General features: G+C 37.8%; 1 protein-coding gene across 1 annotated transcript in view; it reads left to right on the forward strand.

The window, feature by feature from the left end:
• The window catches only part of LOC139731512 (U6 snRNA-associated Sm-like protein LSm4), a 45,963-nt gene that overhangs the window by 14,377 nt on the left and 7,515 nt on the right, over positions 1 to 24,071 (forward strand). Inside the window, exon 4 of the mRNA XM_071642396.1 lies at positions 596 to 767. Within this exon, the coding sequence (XP_071498497.1) occupies positions 596 to 767 (172 nt within the window). The remainder of the gene's footprint in view (positions 1 to 595; positions 768 to 24,071) is intronic.

Genomic DNA, 24,071 nt, shown 5'->3' on the forward strand with positions numbered 1-24,071 from the left:
ACATATTTATGCATGTTCTACCTAACAGTGATTCTCTGTGGAACTGTGAGGTCAAAGGTCAAACGAAAGGTTTAGATAATGCTATTTTCCCATTTGATACTGAAATTATACTTTTTCTCAATACCTTGAAAATTACTCAATGCATAAACTTATAAAAGGGTCAAAAGTCAAGTAAAAATCATCAGTTCCCCAAATACCTGCACTCTGACATTTTAATCATTCATCCAATTGAACCTAGTTCTAGGAAAGTGAACATTCAGCACATTTGTGTCAAACCTGTCATTTTAATATTTTGCCAATTGTGTGAAACTGTCATCACACATTGTCAAGACATTGTACTATACACCTATTAGGAGAACCATGCATTATGGCGAAGGCATATCAGTCGCCGTAGCGATATATCTAGTTTTCCAAATTTTTGCTGCTGTGAACAATTCATGTTTGATATACAGGCAGTCATACTATTTTTATTTTTTTTTGGTATTTGAAGTTTTTCACAGTGTGTAATTTCTAAAGAAGATCTTGAGAAGATCCCCATGATATTTTGCAAATGAGTGCTGCCATCTCAAATACAGTGTACTTGTATTTCATTCAGGATGGTGACAGGTTTTGGAAAATGCCCGAGTGCTACATCCGCGGCAGCACCATCAAGTACCTTAGGATACCGGATGAGGTCATCGACATGGTGAAGGAAGAGGTGGTGTCAAAGGGTCGGGGCCGGGGTGGCGGAGGTCGCGGACGGGGTCGAGGTGGACCAGGAAGAGGAGGTAAAAGATGTCAAAGTCATTTTTCAACATTTGTTTTTTTCATGTCTTATACAGTAGCAGTATTGTTAGTGTAGCATCATTTGGCCCATGTTTTCAATGTGCCTGCATCTAAAATGCCTTGGGCATTAATTTGCTTGTCTTTCTTTGTTGTCATTCTCATTGTGAAAAGGGATTGATGTCAAAAGCAGGAAATTCTGTTTTATGTTATCTATGCTCCATTCTAACAAACAGAAACAAATTTTGTTGTTGTGTTCGAAGCACTCATTGGCTTTACCTGAGTGAGGCTTTTTTTTTTAATTCTTCAAAATTTCTGGCACTTTTTGTTTCAACCTTCAGCCATTCATGTCTTGTGTAGATGAATCAACTTGTATCAGCTCTTTTAACCTGTTGAGGACGAGTCCAAAGTATACCAAGGTGTCTGGGAAATATAAGTTGAAGCCAAATCAGTCCGACCTCAACAGGTTAAAAATACCATCAATCCACTGAGGTGTGTAGAGGTTGGATGCTGATTACAGTGTGCCATTGTCCAGATGCAGTATTCAGGTGAAGGGCAGCTGGACGTCTTGGAGAAAAGTGAAATCACTGTGAATGAGAACCACCATTTCTCAGTGTTCTTACTCAACAGCATCACAAATCTGCTAATGTTATGTCGCCCTCTGTAGATGATGTAGGGTACAGTTTTCTCAACCTGACTTGCAGCCTGAAATGTTTTGTTTGTTGAAATAAGATTATAAATCTCACAGAAATCTTGTATTCTCTTAATTCATTAGAATGTAACATTTCCTAGTTCTAAAATTTGCAAAGAAATTAAGAAAAAAAATTCATAAGTGATACGGCATTGTATGATAATGTATTAATCATGAAACTTTCACAATGGCAATTTCCTTGATTTCTGTGGTGGTTTGAATTTTAATTTTCTTTCACTTTGATTTACAGTGACTTTGAATGGATTGCACTTTTAATGAAACTTACATTCACAGAGCTTCATTTCTGTGTGATGGGCTATAATTTATAAAGCTGCTTGAGCTGGACTTTGACACAAGCTGTTATCATGATATGTACAGGGCTCACCTGATAATAAAAAATCACTTTAGCAGGAACATCGCTCAGGTATAACAGAATTTAATGTTACAAACTTTTTTATGCTTTATTTTCACTGCTCATTTGGAATCACATACAACTGTGTTAGGATATATACAATGTATTTTGGCTTAAACACTTCCACCTTCCCTCATTAATGTCTTAAAAATGATAAACTGAATTTTTTATTAAAAAAAGCTCATAACATGACATTGTGTGATAATGTATTATTCAAGAAACTTTCATTTGAAAAAAAAAAAAAACGTATTTATGGCTTTAAAATGATAACTGAATTTTCACAGCAGCTGTCACATTCAATTTAATTCCTTATTGTGAAGGACTAGTTTGTGCTATTACAGGATAGACTGCAGATCACACAGTGTAAATATTTGCCATTGGGCAGGTAGGGCGTTGTGCTAACGATCTTTAATATTGAGTGCCGTCAGCCTTCTACTCATAACTTGCACTCCAGTATATTGTGAGTATTGGAAATCATCATCTCCATGTGCTGTCCGTATTTTCCCTCTGTGTGCATCTGTATATTAGTGTTTTTGTGTTTGTGTGTGTGTGTGTGTGCGTGTGTGTGACAGACAGAGAGAGGAAGAGGGATGATTGGAAAAAGTTTGTTGCTAAGTTTCACAATGTTAAATTTTCACTTTGATTTTGTAATGAAACGTGTTCAAGCTACCCCTGCTTCCTATACTTTTGCATTGTCAGAGTCATGGGCATCGGTACTTGATTACGTATGATGTACTGTGAAGAGGATTATTTTGCAGAACAAATGCATGAACTTGTTGTACAGTGATGTATTTGCCCAAACTGTGAGACTGCAGTGTCAATATTTTTCATTGCCACTTTGATTCTGGGTGTGGTAGCATGTGTGTACTTGTTGCCATGGTAATGGGGTTAAACAACTGGGCATGGTTTAGAGTAACACCCACATACTGGGCTACAAGTGGGGTGATATACTCAGGCCAATACCATCCACCACTTTATGAAGCAGGAGCCCTGCTTAAAGGACAAGTTCACCTCCATAGACTTGTGGGTTGAGTGAGTGCAGCAATATTAGTAGAACACATCAGTGAGAGTTTGAGAGAAATCGGACAATCCGTTCAAAAGTTATGAATTTTTGAAGTTTCTGCTCACTCAAGGCTGGATGAGAAGACTACTATAGCTTGTGATGTCACATGTGTACAACGATATAAAGAAAGAGTAAAGAAAATTCAACATATTTTCACTTTCCTCGCATAACAAATGAACACTTGACTTCTCTCTTTCAGAAGGCAGGGGGAATAATATTACCCTTAACATATGTCAGTAACAAGTTGAAGAAGTTTGCACTTTATTAGAAAAGTGAAGTTTTGTGAAATTCTCTTTTTATTTTCTTTATATCGTTGTAGGCATATGACATCATACACTGTAGTAGTCTTCTCATCCAGCAGTGACTGCGCAGATACTTTAAAAATTCATAACTTTTGAACGGATTGTCCGATTTTCCTCAAACTTTCACTGATGTGTTCTACTAATATTGTTGCATTCACGCAATCCATATATCTATGAAGGTGGACTTGTCCTTTAAATAGGAGAAAAGCTTGTCTCCTTTAATACCCCTCCTGATTAAGTGGGGGATGTTTAATATCTTAAATTGAAATTTCAAGAAACTTAGGAAGAATTGCTAAAAAGAGCCACCAGGATAGAATTTCACTGCTCAATATGCAGTGGCGGATCCAGGGAGGACTGCACCTGGTGCACGCCCCCCCTTTTTTTTTTGTTGAAACGAAAGAAATAAAAAGAAAAAATGGGGGTGAGGGGTGCGTGCGCCCCCTTTAATTTTGTGAACGTGCCCCCGTAAATACGAAATTCCTGGATCCTTCCCTGATATGTGTATGAAAATGATATCCACTGCTTGATGTGTGTGTGTTGGGGGGGGGGGGGGGGATAGGGGTAGGGTGTTACCATTCATATAGCATTTTGTCAATCACATGTCAGAATTTTTTTTTCTTTTTACTGAGAGGTATTGATATGTCTGTAACTGAAGTCACCTATGCCTTGTTTATAGGACTAGGCATCATGCATTTTGTGGTATAATCAAAGCAAATTTATATAAAATGTGATAATAAAGTTTGAATTTTATTGAATTGAATATAAAGGTGAAGGCAATGAATGAACAAAACAAAAGTAGAATCACGTGGATCTGTTACAAAACATGATATTTTGGGAAAAATGAGGGATCGCTTATGTCCAAATATGTCTGTAATGCCTGCGTAACAATATTCACAAAACAGTTTATATACCTCATTATGCTGGTACAGTGCACTTCCGTTATGAATTAACAAAATTCCGGTTACAGCAAAGTAAAAATTCAGGCTGCTTCATTGTCCACCCTATGTATTTTTATTGCTCATTTGTGTGGTTATAATGAAATTTCAATAACGAAAGAAAATTGCCAGTCCCGAGGTCTTCATTATAACAGGAGTCCACTGTATACATCTCATTGCACTCATTTGTTTACCAACTATGGAGGGTTTTCTAACCACGCAAGTTTACAAATAACTGAACACAGTGAATCCTTGATCTGGATATTTAAATCAGGTGGTAGTTCCATTAGCATCCGGAAAAATTTGACTCGATCAAGGCGCTGAGAAATCCAGATGTTCTGAAGGGTGGAGGACTGTTTATGATCGCCGATCAAAGAACAAGTAGTTGCGACAATAATCTGGTGGCAGATGACCCCCGTCTTGCGCTCGCCAAATCGAATTTTAATTTCGAATTCAGTCATACCTTCTGGCAGTCAGGTTTCAGACATTTTAGCGCACAATGTATTTCCCGATTTGCTACATCCAGCTTCTGGGCCTAATTAGATTTGTAAATTGGTCTGTGCCTTCCGCCGTCGTCATAACGTCGTCAGGAACTTGTCGGGGGGGGGGGGGGGGTGGAGGTAGGGTGAACAAGGGTCGCCAATTACAAGATCTGGCCCCGCTCTCTTGCCGTCCCGCCAATAACCATCAAAGAGCCATCAGAAACCGTGGCCAATTATCTTCCCGTGCGCCGATTACGGCAGCTAATGACCATGGCATCTGGCATACCCCTGCATGGGCGCTTCTTGAAGTTTGCCGCCAACTTCCTTGGGATGGAAAAGCGAAAAAGAGAAGAAAAAAAGTGATATTTTCAATGATTGCTGGGAGCAGAAACTGTTTTCAATTGTTTACCATTTCTCTGGACATTGCGAGACAATGTCATAATGATATTGGCGCTATAGTCCTATATGTAGCTTTGCATGTACACTTTAGATGTGTATGGACTGATAAAGGTACTACAGGTAATTTACTAAACATCTGTTGTGTAAGTCATATAGGAACTTTCTATTTCTCCATTGATATTTCTCTATATTTATCTGATATGCACACACACACACACACACACAAACACATATATTCATATGTATGCATACTTAAAGGGATTGCACAGTTATGGTTGAGACCTAATTTCAGGTTTCTAACATTCTTTAGTGAGATAATGAGAAACCTCTTATAAAATGTGAAAGAGCATGTAATTCTATGAGGAATTCAACCTTTATTTGATGAAAATTGGGTTTGAAATGGGTGAGATATCAAAAAAGAGCGATTCTAATAAAGTGTGGGACCCACACTTTATTACGATCACTTTGTTTTACTTTGTTTCTTGATGTTTCAGTCATTCCAAACCCGATTTTCGTCAAATAAACTTTGAATTCCTCTTAAACATTATGTTCTGTACTATATCATAAGTGTTTTCTTGGTATCTCGCAAAAAGTTAAAAACCCAGTTGTCATCTCCACCAAAACTGTACTATCCCTTTAAGCTGTATACTATAGGTATCTTGAAAAGGTTAAAAGTCAAGTCTATCTCGAGATGTCAAACAAAATTGGAGGATGGATTTAGATTTGAGAACTTAAGCAACAACAACAAGAGAAAGAATTCAAGCTGCATTATCATTTTTGTTTCCAAACTAGGCTGTTAATGGAGAACTGAAATATGATATATAACTCAATTCTAGTTGTCGTCAAAGGGCTATATTTTTTTTATCTTAATGAAGAGGTCATGCACCAAAAAGAAGGTAACTTTGTTTGCATTAGCCTGCCCTTAAAGGAATGAAGGCTACAAAGATAATCAATTCACATTTAGACACCCATTTTGTCAAACATACTGCAACAAATAGAGTTTTTGGCCTTGGTAAGGCAAAGCTATTAGTATTCATGACAATTCAGAGACATAGTATGGCGTATGTGTACTACATATACACTACAATTTTTTTTTATTTAGTTTTGTTTGCATTTTTTTTTCACTTGTCTATTAATATTGAAACAATTTTAAGACACACGTAACTGTTTTCCTCTTGTAAGACAAATGCATTGTATCTTTTCTCCAAAGTTACTGGATGTGGGGTTTATCGGGAAACACATGTCCCCTGAAGTGTTTCAGTGCTTGTCATATGTGAAGCTGAGCCAAGAGTTCACCTGCATGAAAACAGTTGCATTCTCTATCATAAGATGCACATATTGATGTCAAGAAATACATTAAAGGAACCAAAGTTGTGATAACAATCCTTGCATTTGTGCATTTGAATACTGCAATACAAAGACAATATCTTGCTACTTACAAGAACAGCTCTTTGACAATGTGCAGGGAGTGTTCACTTTTTGTTTTGTGCATGTTGGTGTGTCTTTTTTTCTCTCTTGTGCAATATCTGTCTGGATTGTCATTATCTAGGTTTTCCTCTGGAGGAAACTTGTTTTCAGCAACAATTGTCAGTTGTTGTTGTTGTTGGGTTTTTTTATAGGTCTTAGCTTCAGGAGATAAGATGTCTAAAGATGAGATTCTATCATATTCACCTGCATCAGGTTTGGAAGTATAATTTCTTTGTGCTGTCCTAGTTAATTTCTCTGCGGGGCATTTATCTGGATCTGTCACTGAAATTTCTAGAACAAACTTCCGATCTCCACGGGGATTCTCCGTCAGTGTATCCATCACTCGGAGACAGGCGGAGAGCATCAGTGACACCCAGGTCGTGTTTATCTCGCAAATGTCACAAAGCTGGTCGCGTCCCATTTATATCCGTCCCGGTGTTCACACTAAGATTAGATTGTGGTTTGGACCTTGGTGCAGTTTTATTTTTAGACAGATGTCTTTAAACACATTTATGGATGAAGCTTGCCATTGACATTCCTGTCACCTGTCAGCAAAGTTTCAAATGGATCTTCAGCTTTTATTTATAAGTCTCTTTTATGAGCACATTTTTCTCCTCTTCATTTTTCATGCAACATCGGAAACAGTATTGGCTGATAGAAAGAACCGTTGAGGTCAAATTTGTAAATTGGTTAACAGTGCTTCTAGAGGAAAAATGAAAAGTAAAGACAAAAAAAAATTATAATAATTGGACCACACTGTCCTAAAAAAAAAAACAGCCCTCAATCCCCTGTTTGAGATGTGAGACATATATATTGTCTACCGATGTGTGTGTGTACATATATCTGTTTTTTATGATTAAAGGGATGGATTAGTATTGGCTGAGGTGAGGATTCATCTGTTGATTTTTGTGAGATACTTAGGAACACTTTATGAAATGTTGCAAAGCATACAATTCTAAGCGGAATTCAAAATTCATTTGCTGAAAATTGGTTTTGAAATGGCTGATATCCAAAAACAAAGTGAAGTTAAAACAAAGCGATCCTATTCCTAAGAAAAGATGGGTCCCACATTTTATTAGGATTTGCGTTGTTGATATGCTCTTTCATATTTCATAAGCAGTTTCTCATTATCCCCCAAAATCATTATCAGAAAACGTTTGAAACCTGGAGCCCCATCTCAACCGAAACTGTATCATCCCTTTGATGTTTTAGGGCTTGATAATGATGCCTACTTTATATTGTTTCCTGTCTCCTTAATATTGTATTTCCTCTCTATCTTCCCCCTCCCTCCTTTTCTCTCCCCACCCCCCACCCCTTCTCTCTCTTTCTTCGTAAAGTGCACATGTTCTACACATGACCAACAGTGTTAAAGAACTGCTTGATCCACGCAACCAGAGTATCTTGGAATGTGAATGCATTCCCCGTGGTAGATTGTGTGTATCTGATAAATGTCATAAAGGATTCTCGTCCCACATGTCTTCATGCCCGTGGACAGTTACATGCCTTGGATTATGTCAACCCTATTTCACACCCAAAATTAAGCCTTTGATGTATATGTCACTCATATACTGTCATCTCATATGATCTGTTACAGACATAAAGGCATCAGAGATAATGAATGCATTGTACTTATAGTTGCACATTAATGCACCATACTTTCTCCTTTATTCCTACGTGAAAATATAGAGAAACAATACAAGAGTGGGGTCATATACTTTTAATCATTCAAACATCACACAAATCATCAGTTCATCTTTTCTTTCAGAGATAACCATGCCCTTTGATGAGCTTATTTTTGTTCATTATCTCTGTAAATAATGTGACAGAGCGAAGAATATATCCACAAAAATCTGTATAGCACCTGTAAAATGTATAAAATTTTGCAGTGTTAGTGAAAGTAGAAGATCACAAGCAGCTTATCTGTGGAGAGGGTGGAAATAACATTCATGGGGGAAGACAAATGCAATGAAACTTTTCAGTGTTTGAAGGAAGAAAGCTGATTAAAGATACATGATGATCAGAGCTTCCAGCACAGATCTACCATCATACATGACTTACATTTGTGATATGTGGACGAGGTATATGTTACATGATGTATGTTATGTGTTCTTCAGAATGTGGATCTATACAAACAGTACTTTCCTGTTAATGTGCTTGTGAATTGTAGCTGCTTGTCAGAGCTTGTTTAAGTCAGCTGATATTTCATCATCCATGACAGTTAAAGGGATGGTACAGTATTGGTGGAGATGAGAATTGGGCTTTTAACTTTTTGCGAGATACCAAGAAAGCACTTATGAAATAGTATAGAGTATACCATTTTAAGAGGAATTCAAAGTTTATTTGATGAAAATCGGGTATGGAATGACTGAAACATCCAAAAACAAAGTACCGGTAAAACAAAACGATCGTAATAAAGTGTGGGTCCCACACTTATTAGAATTGCTCTGTTTTGGATATCTCAGCCATTTCAAAACCAATTTTTCATCAAATAAACCTTGAATTCCTCATGGAATTACATGCTCTTTCATAAGTGGTTTCTCATTATCTCACCAAAAAATGTTAGAAACCTGAAATTAGATCTCAACCAAAACTATACTATCCCTTTAAGAAAGAATTTACCAGTTTTTACAATTAGTGGTCTCCAGTTTGCTGTAATGAGCTCGAACTGTGGCTGTTGAATTATCCCATTACAGAAGTGTCTGAAATTGATGTGCCAATCTGGATTAATTTTCAGCAGCAATAAGCAAAGAAAACCAAAGCTGGGGTCTTATGCCGATTGGGGATGTGGGGAGAGGGGAGGTGGGGGAAGGGGGTATCAAACAAATACATCCTCTTGATGACCGTCATTGCCAGAGAAGAGTGATGACATTGTTCCGGATTACAAACACAAATATTTTTGCCCGAAACTGCCCCCTTTTCAGCCCGTTTTGTGGTATTCACACAAAGATGCAGATGACCTGTTAACCTACTTGCTGTAGAGCGCCACCGTGGCGTCATGCAAATAACAACAACAACGGTCAAATATCTAGACTTGACTTCCCAGTTGGGCAGTAAGGGGGAATTAATGCATGGTTAATCAAAGTTCAAAGGGCCATTGTTTCAGGAAACTGGGAATTGACTTTTGCCCCTGTCTTGGTAGTTGTGCAGTCATTTATATTTTTCTTCGTTGTGGCAACTTCCGGTCAGCCCAAAGGCATCTTAGACTCTGTTTATTTGTGTTCCATTTTGTTGGAAGCACTGTATGCCAAATCTCTCTGCAAGGGTAACGACCTCAAAAGAAATACTACCGGTGGCAGCTGTGTCCGGCCAGAGTACAAGTCCTATCTGCTTTAATATCAATGGCTATGTGTCTACAGTGTGTTGCCAGTTGTGGAATGTGTTTGTCGGAAGCATTGCCGCTACTGTTTGATGGTCACTGAAGAGACATAGAAGAAAATCCTAGAGTGTCAAATTTTAGGGATTAACAACAGTGGCCAAGTTTCTTCCCACAAAAAGATGAAGATACAAATTCATTGCATTTCCACTTTATACCATGAATCGTACATTGACGCTTGGAGAATGTAGAAGCAATTTCAGGACACTTTGAATCCCTGGCATCCTGTAGTAGAGCTTGTTTTTCTGCATGAATTGACATGCTTTTCTGATTTCTTTCTGAAAGTTCAATGTATGCATTTTCACTTCTGACATATATGTTGTGCATTTCTCAACCATATAATGTCAAAGCCCTCTGGAAGTTTTGACAGGTATGTTATACATGATATATGGATGAATAAGCCTGACTCTAGCAATGTTGTTGTTTTCAGCAGGCACAAAACTTGAGAGTTCCTCTGAACACCATGTCTAGCCGGTGCAAATCAATATCCGATAGCTACACTGGTGGTGCTTGAAATATATTTAGGAAATGGCACTTTCCTTTAATAGAGCATAGAACATAGCATTTACTACCTGTGAGATTGTGGTTCGGAAATAATCATGAATAATGGGAGGGAAAAGTGATCTAGATGCTGAGGCTTATGTAACATCTTCAGTAGATATGGAAGAACTAAGCCAAGCCATGGGCAAACTCCATCTACAATATACTCTATACCGTATATGGTATATCTACTGTATATTTAACTCTGAGCTTTAGAGTCTACATGTACATGATCCTGCAGGAGTCTCCTTGAAAAATTAACTCTTTGTGTACCAAGGTGTTAACCGGCTTCAGTGTGCCACATTCCTATGAAATGGCAATGCATGAGGTACTTTTCAAAAAAGGAATTGCTTTCAAAGCTGTGTATCTTTACATCAAAGCTTTTAAAATGCTAGAAATGCAGTATAACAAGGTTGTAGAGAAATTTGGAACCATTTGCTATGACGTGAATGTATGTGATGAATGGAATCGCATGCAATGCCCTCAGTTTACTGTGGCATGTTGTGGTGATTTTATGGCAAATTATGGTTTGAGCGTTGGAGCAAAATATGCGAATTTGCAAGCCACCAACCGAGTTAGGTGTGTGAACTAGCACATATAGAGTTATACTTACAACAAAATACAAATGCCTCCCTGATTTTAGAATATTTTTTGCCATATAGACACGTGTAACACATATGTCTCACTGATTGCTCTTTCAAACCTCTCTGACTTTATTATATGACTGGTCGAAACCAACCAATAGGCAACTTGGAAATCACATGTACATGATATATTTTTGTAAATTTTTGTGGTGGGAGTGACCAACACAAGCTGATAATTACTGTTACTAGACTGGCAGACAATGTATGGTGTTAAATGGAAGCTGTTATGAAAAAGAGGAATAAGTAAGGTTTGGGCCATATTTCAGACATAGCCTTCAGACGTAGACAGCACGAAGCCTGTTAAACCCCTTCCTGCATCTTTGCTGTTTCAATGTATCCATCTTTTTTTCTTTTCTTTTCCTTTTTTTAAAGACTTTTTCTTTTGTGCTTCCAGCCCTTTTCTAAGTGTAGAATAGTGCATAGGAAAAATCTATTGAACCACCAAGAAATTAGTGTAATATACAACTTGAATGTCATCATTCGGCAGCAGCAAGCAGACTAGAGTTTGGAGGCAAGACTAACTCCTTGCCAAGGTGGGCTCTTGTAAAATTTATTGGTTTTTAAAGCATGTCTTCACCTCTGGATAAAAGCGTTGAACTCCCTTCCATCCAGATCTGGGCCAATATCTCCGTGTGGGAGATGGTCTCTTGTGTCTCGTGGGCCACTTTTCTGGGTTTGGCACTCTGGGAGAAACATTTATCAGTTTGCTACAGGGCACCAAAACCACTTGAAAGTCACAGCCACCGCCATCAATCATGCAAGAATTTGTTTGCGTTCAGCTGCAAAGTTTTTTGTAGAATTGTAATTTCTGTGGTTTCACTTCGTGGCAGACATTCTTGAAGAAAAAAAAAAAATGACTTCATTTCGCTGTCCCATGAAATTCTTTGTAAGTCCTACAGAGAGGTATATTTCATTAACCCTTTATGTCTGTCATTTGTTCGAGGCAAATCATGCAAAGATGGGCATTGCATGTTTTTCATTGAATGGTTTGTTAGAATTAAAAGATCACCAAATCTTAATAAAGAATATATTCTAAAAAAAATTCTTGTCACAGAAAAGGTGATTTGTTTATATAAAGGTTTTTCTGTTTTCATGGAAAATAATATGTCTATACAACTCATTTTTTAAAGATGTCAAGATTGATATTCTGATTGAAGTCATCATGTTTGGATGATGTTTTGAGGAAATTTGGAAAAACTGCAAAAAAAGGGTGCAGCTTGTAGTAAGAGTTATGTGAACAAGCATGTATATGCCCCCAATTGAGTCTCCTCTCCTAAATCATTGTGTTTTAGGTTTCATGGCTGACCTGGGTAATAGACTACTCGTAGCAGATATTATGCTTCCATAGTCAAGAAAAATATTACATCAAAGCTTACAAACACAACAACTGGCAGCTGAAGTTGAGATTACTTTCCTGACCCGGTTAATGGATGGGGGGGGGGGGGGGGGGGGGGGAAGCAGAGGTGCGATCAGTTTCACACAATCATACTCAATCGCGCCTTGACTTTTAGTGGGGGCCCGACGTCAAACGTTCCACAAACCAGTGGAGACCTGTAAATAATGCTGCCCCCGCAGATGCTATCGCACGTGGCCCTATATTCCGCTCACACTCACTGGCCTTTGTCGCACCCCTCCACGTACGTTTGGCGTAGGTGATGCTAGAATCCCCCCATCTTTCATAATCAGGGTGCCCTGTCGCAAGATACATTCACCTTAACTGTAATCCCACTGTGAGTGAAGTTCAGGGTCGAACCCATTCTGATTTAAAGGTGTTAGCCTTCATTTAAAAAGTGTCTCTTTGGCCCCATTCTCATGTGCTGTGTGATAGTAAACTTTTAAGTTTGTTATTACCATCCGCAACATGTTTGTATGCAATATGTTAATGATGGCATTCTGATTCTGTTGGTTAATGGAGGGTTAACATGGAAGATCATGGAAACAGAAATGTTTGGTAAGGGTTGTAACAGCTCATTGGTGACAACCAAAATTATCCTGGCATCTGTTTTATGGTCATTGGGCATTTCTTATGATAAACTGAAGATGCTCGACGGTATTGCTAGAGCTCAAAATAAAATCAGTGTTTGTACAAAACTCAAATAATGTTTTGTTTCATATTGCTTCTTAAATTAAGAGGAGGGCTGTGAAATTCGCACATAACAATCAGGAAGGATGTCTGAGCAATGAGGGAGGTAATTGTGTGCTCTACATTTGTATACATGCATCTTCAGAATAGGAGGATTTAATATTCTCCTCTCAGGACATGCTAAATATTTTGTGGACTCAGGGAGACAAGGCAATTTTGCAGGTGGCAGTGAAGTCTGAAATTTGACATGTGTGTCATACTATTTTGATGCTAGATTGCCTTCTTTGTAATCAAGTTTTTGGAGTTAAAAGGGCACAAAATAGCGGGGATGGTGGTGCAAAGAGGCCCTTCCATGCAAGGAATGGTGTGTTTTAAGTGATTAGAAGACATTTTTGACATTTCTCTCAATATGGTACGCTAAATTTATATCTCATAGGCATTCTCATTTTCTGTGACAGAACTCCAGAAAAGATAGCAGGCATGCGTGTGCTACTCTTCTGACATCAAATACTGCTGCTGACAGGTGGAATTTTATTGACGTGACCGGCACTTTTGAAAGGGGGACGACAACCTTTAAGTGCTTTATTCGCTAGCGACTCGTTGGTGTGACCCAAATTCCTGTATGTAATTGCTTTTGAGGAGTCCCAAAAGTCATATATTGTTGCTGTTTTTTATTCAGAGTACTGTTGTAATTGTAAAAATTGTGTACTTTCCATCTAGTGTAAGGGCAGAGTATTACAACGTATACTTTCATAGTTGCATTTGATTACATGTTGTCCCCCCCCCCTTTTTTTTTTCTTTTTTTTTTTTGCCTATGACTATCATATTGCACTCATCCACAAGCAGGCTGAGTAGTGGAATTTGCATTAATTTCACTGTGAAAACATAGCACGTCATGCCTTCAATTCACTGATGTGTGTGTGTGTGTTGCCATTATGTAACAAATCACCAAATTTATATTTCAATATTTTTAACCTGTTGAGGACTAGTCCCAAGTATATTTGGGCAAGTGTCTATGGGAGATGCGTGTTGTAGTAAAATCAGCCCATCCTAACGGGTTGATAAGTGATGATTTTGGTGTGCTTACACCATGGAGCTACTGTTGTAGCTCTGTGCTTACACTAATATACAGTGTCCACATTTGCATTGATACTTTTACAATTGCTTCATTGCCACATTAAGGTGTTTACTGTATAAGTGGTACATTTTGCGAGTTAACCAATAGTCAAAGCAAAATCAACATCTCATGAAAATATTGCTTTCCATAGCACAAATTCATTGTATCATCTTGAAGGTGGGAAATTGCTCAATTTTTCTCTTGAAAAGCGGTTCTAAATGCTTATTTTTCATTCTCAGTGTGCTTCCTGACTACAAATTTAACCAACCACTTATGAAATTGGCTTACATGTTCCAATTTCCAGAATAGTTGAAAAACATATGGGATAACCATACAGTTTGCTGCCTAGGTAGTCATAATCAAAGAAACTTCTTGAAAACTTTTCTGCTTCAATTTCAGTAATTTTACTCAGCCTCTAAATGAGTCGGACAAAATACAGGGAGTTTATGATGATTTTATTATGGCTGCCTTTTATAGTCCTTTAAATATTATCACTGTATTCCTAATCCAAACTATAGAATTTTTTTGTTTTTGTTTGAAGATTTGACAACAGTTAGGAGTCAATAGCAATTCTACTGTTGATTATGTTTCATTCTGCTCCTTCCTGTGGCAATAGCTGCAATACACTCATGACAAATATGACCCACATCGGTTGTATTTCATGGAGTATCAGTGGGGGTATGCCAGAAGAAGACACTGATACCTGTGACACAAATATTAGGATATTGTGTCGGAGACACGCCTTCGACAGATTGTCTCGACGGAGCTGGAATGAGCCATTCTCCACTGTGAGTCAGGCTATTCCCCACATTAGCACATGTGCCCTGTAGGACAGTAACCCTAGAGGCGTACACCCTGGTTTGTGATACAAAATCTGAGGAGATTTCAGGGAGCTTGATGATGGAAGTTGGAATAAAACTCGAATACAGGCGTCCTGCAGCATAATACCTACCCTAAAGTAATTGTGCATTTTGTCCCATTGTCAGATTTTTTTGTTTGTTTGTTTCTAGACCTTTATAGGCCGATAGCACAATATGTTAGCTTTGAATAATTTCAGTTACTATGGCAGCAGCCATTTTGTGACTTGCATAAAACTATGGTAACGTTACAATTAATGGTAATTCTGCAATCAGTGGAAACTACCATAGCAACCCACCATTCTATAACCAAGCAAAGCAAAGAAATCACTGATGGTTACCATTGATTGCAGAGTTATGATTAATTGTATAGTTACCGTGTAGTTTTATGCAACGTGGCCAAGACTTCGGTTGGTTCCGTAGTTGGCATTTGCTGATATTTCATCACCCTCACTGCATTTTCTGAATGGAGAGCATAGCTCATGACTTCAAACAGGCAAGTTATGCCCAATCTATAAACTGCGGAGCCCATTTTACTGTGGTGTACGTGCTCCGCCCCATGAACTCCACCTACTACCTTGATGAAGGCATTGCCACTACCGCTGCCGACTACGAGGATCTCGTTTCGCCGTCCTCGGTAATCCCATCTTTCGGAATTGTTTTAGCCGCTGCGTGCCAAGCTGCGGCTTTGGACAGATATCGGGTGAACCCCCAGGAATGTCAACCAGTCGGTCCTAGACACCACACTTCAGGGTGTAGTCTTCCATCAAAACACTTCATCAGAATGGTATTCAAATTTGTTGGATTCCCAGATTATAACTGTGAATTTATATTTTTCCTTGTTTCCCCCAAGCTTTTTCCTTTGTGGATATTCCTGAAATGTTCCTTGACAGTAATTATCACACATTTTGATTGTTTGAGCAGGCATGAATGATTGCAATTAGTAAAAAGTATTTTTCATTAAGACTTTTGTTTTCTTTTTGTTCCATGATTTGTTCTTGACCTGACTTGATTTCAGTTTTCTTTAGTGCTTGTTTGGTTTTTTTGTGGGGGAAGGGGAGGGTTTAGAGTGATTCTCATATGGTAAATGGAATTTCTGTGATTCATAAAAACCACCCTGCACTTGCCCAGTGGAAACAGAACAGCCATATCCTCTTTCTTGTTTTCTTCTGGGCATTTACCCCCTAATTGAAGCAGACGTCATATTCTAGTAATTGAAATGGTTTATATGTGTGCCATGGAATACTCTAACTGTTTCATCAGTAAGAAACATGTAATATAATTCTCTCACCCCTTTTTCATTTTTTTTCCACTCAGAATAAAAAAAAGAAAGTACCAGCAAAAACAAAGCCAAACAAAAGACTTATATATGTATTTAAAGTGGCAATGTCTCTAGGACTATAAAGGCTGATGTAAAGCTACTGAACAATAGATGTTATATGAAAGGGAAAATGCTTCTGCTCATCAAATGCCATCTTTACATTAGTATACAAGATTCATTGCATAATCTGAAAATATACCCTGGTAAAAAACTCTTATGTAATTTTTACTATAGACTGTAATTCTTCTGTGCTTCCATCAAGGGTTTGAGAATCCCATTAAAGTGACTCTTGGACAGGTTTTTCGTACTTGTTTCCATGGTTACCCTTCTTTTCTCATCAAGAGCTGAAGTGCTAAATTGGCTGTCAGTGCTTGAGACCCAGAGTGAATACTGTAGCAAAGCTCGTTACAGAGTTGTTGTGATGTGAGAACAATGGTCAATCACAGAATGATCGGTCATTTTGAGAGAAAAGGGTCTCAAACATCCTAAGGTGATTCTTACTGTTTGTCAGCATTTCTGCATGATGATATTCATTCTTGTAAAGAACACACAAAAAATCAGCCACAGGAATTGGCTTTTTCAGGATTAGGTGTTTTGTGTATAAATATTTATGTTTGTGTGTTTATGTGTGTGTGTGTGTATGTGTGTGTGTGTGTGTTTGTAATTTTAGTCTTGATGTCATTCAGTGTACATTTTCTCAATTTATCATTAACATGTCCAAGTGTTGCAGACAAATATCTCTACATTTTATTTAAAAATAATGAAGGCAAGAGTTGTCATTGCTCTTTTTGTGTTCATGTGGATATGATGATGCATCAATTTCTCGCACAAGGTTAGCCTGACACATGCTGTTGAAGTATTGTCATGAATTCAAACAATACATTTATTTTGCGATTTAAACCGAAACATGTCAACTGACAGCAAGCAACATGTAATAGCTAAATTATCCACTGGCCATAAAAAGGGAGAAAATAGCGTAGAAATTGATACTTTCTAAGTTTGTGTCCCCTTATAAGAAAAAGAGAGGTTTAAAGGGATCGTATAGTTTTGGTTGAGACCTAATTTCAGGTTTTTAACATTTTTAGTGAGATAATGAAAAACCTCTCATGAAATATGAAAGAGCATGTGATTCTATGAGGAATTCAATGTTTATATGATGAAAATTGGTTTTGAAATTGCTGAGATGTCCAAAAAAGAGCGATTCTAATAAAGTGTGGGACCCACACTTTATTACGATCACTTTGTTTGACTTTGTTTTTGGATGATTCAGTCATTCTAAACCTAATGTTAATCAAATAAACTTTGAATTCCTCTTAAAATGGTATGCTCTGTACTATAAAATAAGTGTTTTCTTGGTATCTCGCAAAAAGTTACAAGACCAATTTTCATCTCCACCAATACTGTACATCCCTTTAATAGGCAAAAGGTGACATGTATCCATTTATCCACTTGCTCAACTTAGCAAGCAAAAATTTACAAAATATGAAGAGTTCCAGTGTATGCCCTGGTAATCTCATGGGCTTGCCGATCTCAGCAAATTTACAAAATCAGATTACCTCATCATTGAACGGGGGCCAATTTTGGCTGCCTCCGCCGTCTGATTTACATCACAAAAATCTGTGTGATTGTTGTTTGAAATGAATGCCAAATGTGACCCGGTCCCCGAGTTCAAAGACGATGCGTAACTTAATCTTGTTAGAGCCACTGTCGCTAGATTCCCATTGCTGCCGTACATGATATCCTTGACTTTGGTTATGGTAGGGTTAAAGGCAATTTGTGAGCCCATATTTGCAAGGCTAACTAGTCTTTACCGAATTCAGTGCGTTGATAGCATTTGGACATAATATGTCAGAATTTCCTAAATCCAAACCATGTACAGGTTCTGTAGAGAGAAATTCCTTTGAATTTTCACTTGCAATTTCTATATTCAGGTGCTGTTTGTGAAGGCAAGTTTGTCAATTGGTCATTTGTGTGGTCATTATTGCATACAATGTATTTCTGCATCTGGAGGTTCGAAGTACTCACAAGAAAGTATTAGGCTTGACACAATTTGAGAAAGTACAATTGATCAGTATTAGCCACAATACAGATGTGATTACAGAGTTAAACAAAGTGGATTTGTTTTGTGACATCTTTTTCTTGTACTTCATCAAGCACATATTGCATTGACAATCTTAATAGATTCTTGTGACATACTCACCATGTTAATGGCTATTTTCAGGTGCAAGGACTTTGCAGGTGCGTGGAGTTCTGTGATCCATTGGATGGTGGCTACCCATTTAGTCTTTTAGTAGGTGGTCGTGATCGATCAGCTCTGCAACTTTTGGCAACTATTGCCACGTTGTTTCAATTCTAGGGACTCCCCAGCAGTCAAGGTTGGCCGATCTCAGCGGCCCTGTTCTTCTCAGCTCAGGTCCGCCACACAGAAGCTCATATCATAAGAATGCTCCTTTGCTACACAACCACATTTCATGGTCAATGAGCTTTTATATCAGGCCTGGCCCCGGACCTTCCCAGTCAAAGAAAGACAATATGAAGAGAATATGATATGAGATCTTCATCATAAGACAGGTGACGACTGGAGTCAGGTTTTGTCCGACTGCAGTGACTTAGAGTTAGACGACCAGTCGGACACCTGTATGAAGTTAAGCCCCAGTCATACAGCCACTTATGCTGAGTTACGTCCGTCGTGGATGGGGATAAGTGGACGCAGCACAGATGCAGGCATCTGCAAGGTCTTAAGTAGACATAACTGCCTGCAACTGTAGTGAAACACAAAAATTATAGCACCAAGCCTGTGAAAATTTGAAATTGTCAACATTTTGCAGGGAGTCACCACGGATGCAGACTTACGCAAGTAACCGTAACTAAATGTAACTATCTGTAAGGAAACGTAACTATCTGTAGCTTGGACGCAGACCATGCGGGAAACTTTTTACCTCCCGTCCAGTTTTGGTCACAATGGCGGACAGTGAGCATTAATGTGACTGGGACATATGGTTGATGACTTGACTACTACATTACGACTAAGCTGAGGCATCCAGATTGGAGTACCTGATGCCACATCCTGTATCTCTGACCAACATCGGTGTCAACATGTTCGTTAATATCAGTTACAGATCATAATTTCAAAGGTTTTGTTATTCCAAAGGTTCGTTTGTCCAAAAATGAAAAAAAAAAAGGTTTGTTATTCTAAATATAAAATAAGATTTGTAATTTCAAAGCTTCACTTGTATGAACCTTCTTTTCATTTTTGTATTTACAAATCTTATTTCATTTTCAGATCAACAAACCATATTTCATTTTCAGATTACCAAACCATCAGAAAGTGAACTTTCAGAATAATGCTACAAGTATTCACATTTGAGGAACCCTATGTCATTTTCAAATTAACATACATGTACATGATAGGTACAACGAATATGTTTTGGAATGATTAACCTTCGGAAAAATAAACCTCATTCAATTTTCGGATTAACAAACCTTCAGAATAATGAACATCGCCTGCTGACATAGAAAAATGCAGTCAATGCGGCAACCAAAAGAAGAAAGCCATTAAGCTACATTGACTGTTATACGCAACTATGTAGCATTCAAGTGGATGTTACATAATTGTTTTCATAATAATGAATTCTGCATTCTGGGTATGGCATAAATTTCAGTGTCTTCACACAAGCTAACTTCTTCATCTTCTGGGGGTTAAGTTTTCATAGAGCTCACCCCTGCAACATATTCTTCTCCTTTGATTGTAAGACCATTTATACTACTCCCTTCTTGTAATTCGGGGAGGGGGGTGGGGGTGAGGAGGGTGGGGCTAGAGGGAATGAAGATTATTGTGTTGTCACTCCAAAAGACCACCCTTGCCTACAATACTATATTTTCCCCCAAGCCCTAAGAAGATTAAAAAAGTTTAAAGGCCATTTCTGTAATGACGTTCCCATTTTTAGAAAAAAATTACATGAAAAAAAAATTGTTTTAAACTAAAAGTTGAAGTATTACCTTTCAAGTTTCCATCCATTCATGAGATTGGGATGATACATACTATATGTAAGATTCAAGTCACAATGGAAGTAAAGGTCATGAAAATTGAAAAGAATGCCTACTTTGTATTAGGTTTATGTGACAAGACAAAGCAACATCTTTCTTTACCACCTTCAAAATTGGTTTGCAACTTTGATCATCTATGCTACTATCAGTTAAAATGAAAAGTAAAGAATGTTTCCTCACAGATATTTAATATGTTCATCTTCTGGATAAGTTTAACAAATATTCATTTGAATTTTACAATGTTTTTAGTTGATTCTCATTTTGTGAGAAATACTGGTAGGGACTTTAAAATGCTACCGACTTTAAATTTGCTCCTTTGTCCTGCCCAAGTAGCTTACACTTATTCTCATCATTCTGCCACGTCTGCTGAATGTTTTCACAAACATTGTATAGTAACAAAGGCACTTCCTCCTGCTTTGCCAAGAAAATGAAAGAGAAGACAGAAAGAACATGAAAGCAAGATAAAAGAAGGAGAGATTTTTTTCTCTCTCTTTTTTTTTTTTTTTTTTTTTTTTTTTAGGAAGAGGAGGAGGAGGGAGGCAGGAACATGGGAATATTATTAAAGTTGTGTATCAGAAACTTGAGAGGTGTTGGGCTGTGTAAGAGGGTAAAACCCAATGCCAGAAGGGAATCCATTGTAAATGGGACGTTGTGACAATCTATGATTAGTGGAGTCGTAGGGCGAGGATTTTGGGGGTACCGGTAGGCATTTGTATCACTCAACCCAACAGAGACTTCGGTCATGTCGGTGGGACAACAGCAGTCTGGACTTCCTAGTGATGTGTGGGTCTCACAGGCAGTGAATTGTGGTTGCTTTCTTGATCAGTTGGTTGCGTTTCAATGAAATCTATGCAAGACTGCATGGTTCTCTCTGTGAAGAAGTTCCATTATGATAGATTTTATATATATGCATAGAAGATATGAACATTGTGTAAATAGTGTGTACATTGTATTTCATTATATGTGCAAGGAAGTTAATTGCATTGCTTTACTATTTCGTCTGATGGCTTTTAATCTAAATTGAAAGTTTCCTCCCAAGGTGAGAAATGTATGCAGAAACCTGTAAGGATTGGTTAGCTATTATAGTTTGTATCCTGTACTCCAAATTGAATGTTTGAGTCCCATTTACATTCCATGAAAATTAATAGCTTTGAAGGTTGTTAAATTGTCTCTGCTTAGCTGCATTTCGTCAGGGCCATACCAAGGCCCAGTCGATATCAGTTTAATTTGTCGGGACAGCGGGAGGGTCTAATTGAAGTCCAAACTGGAGAGCCATCTCTCAGCAGCAGGTCGGGAGAGGCACTTCCTGTGGCTGTCAACCCTTGCTTGCTCACAACATTTGATGCTTATCAGGGTTTCATTCTGTTTAAGTACCTTCCTTACTACTTGATCACCTGGTAGTATTATTTGGTAATCTCATTTGAGGATTGAGAGTCATTGTTAATGCCAGAAGTGTCATAATAGGATGGAGATTTGGAAGAATTAATATCATTTATGGATTTGTTAATTAATGTTTTCATCATTGTTGTTAATGCCATCAGTTATTATTGATGTTGATATCAATTTTACTGTTGTCATTATCATGAGTAGATTGTTAGCAATGCTATTATCATCACTATTATTCTTGGTATCATTATTATCTAAATAGCACCTATCATTATCGTCGTCAATTACAGACTTCTATCATCGCATTTTCCCTGGCAGCAACTATTCAGCAACAAACATGAGCATTTCAGTTCTTATGGTGACTGCACACATTCAAACATCCCAACCATTCTGAATTTTTACTATTTCCAGCTCTTGTTTCGGTAAAATTTTCCTTGTTTTTCTCTATAATTTTACTACACACTCTTATGGAAACTACCCCTTTTTTCTTACTTTTCTGCCAAATCATCCATATTTTTCAGTTAGAAAGAATGGGAGGTCTGATACAGTCATTTTCTAGTATTTTGGGGGGACATTTTTCAGCCATCTGTAGATGAAGACCATGAAGATTGTAGATTGTTTCTTGTGTGAAGCATGTTTTCTGTCATGAAGGGAATATGATATTGCTTGCTTTGGATGAGATGTCATTTGAACTTTTAATGCACGTTCTTCTTACTTCTTCACCTATGACACCAAGGGCATCATCTAGAAACGTGCTTTTGGCATGGTAAAACTTCTAAGAATTATCAAAGCGATAGATTGTAAACAAATTGTCGTTTTCTGTTTCAATCCTATTGGCAATACCAAAATTTCATTGTTGATCTACCATTTACACCCTTGCAACTGCATATTTCTCTCTGTTTCAGGGAATGAGCCTGTCAGATCTCTGAAACTTGCACAAGTTCAAGGCTTATCCAATTATATTCCCCCTCAAACCCAGTCACTGGGCCCAGAGGCTATCTCATAGCTGAGATAAATTGAAATTAAGTTGTATCACATGTTTGGCCAGCTTCCCACCACATGGCATTAAAGGCAGTCAGTGGTCTCTTGCAGTTAAAAAGAAAAAGAAGAAAAATGAAAGAAAAGAAACCCTTTGCTCTGCTGATAGGCAACTTAATTTAACAAATGCCAGATTTAGAGATGGTTCTGCCCAAGGCTTTGGAAAAGGGAATTTTAATACTTTGAACTTTATTTCCTTTCAATGCTTAAGCCATCGTCCAGTTGCTTTGAAATGGTAGGGTTTCTTTGAAAGTTTATCCCTTTTAGAGATTTGTGTTACTATACTAATATGTGCTTGTAAGCTTTTCTTGTGTGATAGCTTTGGGTTTCATTTGTGAATTCTCCAGCAGTAAGTTAGTTGAATTAAATTGATCTTAGGTAGGAGTTCATAACAGGCTGGCATTTTCATTCAAATGAATGATTCTTGTATCAAGTTGCTTTTAGTGCACTGTTGAACAAATTGCCCTTCACCGATGTAAATAAGCACTGATTATTCAGTCTTAGTAGAGTAGTAGCCAGGATAAAAATTATGGGCATACATTCTTGGGTGGGATTTGAACCCACGAACTCCTGATATGATGCTTGTCTACCAATGAGGTGGTTGTGGATTTGAATCCCACCTGATTATGTATGATTTTTATCATGCCCATTACCCTATAACGCTGAATAATCAGTGCGTTTATACATCAATAAAAGGCAGTTTTTTAATCAGTTTCAAGGTCTGGTATGTGTTTCAAGGTGTCATCATAGTCATACAATCTTCTCAGTGTTTACGTATTGTAGAAAAGACTTGTTTTGCACTCAAAGCATCTGCCAATAAATGTAGGGTCATGGCCCTCATTTGTACCTGTTGCCTATCATCTGTCATGTGTGAAACTTAAGCCGTGATTGATCTTAATTTAGTTGAAGGGGGAGGGTGTATCACAATGAGAGACTGTGATATTGAATTTCCTCGTGCAACCTTTGACCTCACTGTGTCTTCGAGTTTCATTTAAATGGGAAGGACATCAATATAATATATGTATATATAGCAACAAAACAAATGAAACCTCATAAAATTTCGCAAGATGCATCATAATATTATGCTCATATCCACTCGTTGCTGGTATAACCCCCTTCCCCTTCATCATGGGGGGGGGGGGGCAAATAGTT

The sequence above is a fragment of the Diadema antillarum genome, unplaced genomic scaffold (genome assembly GCF_040938485.1).
Source record: "Diadema antillarum isolate AM-2024a unplaced genomic scaffold, OU_Dant_1.0 seq00000376_RagTag, whole genome shotgun sequence".
Classification (NCBI taxonomy): Eukaryota; Metazoa; Echinodermata; class Echinoidea; order Diadematoida; family Diadematidae; genus Diadema; species Diadema antillarum.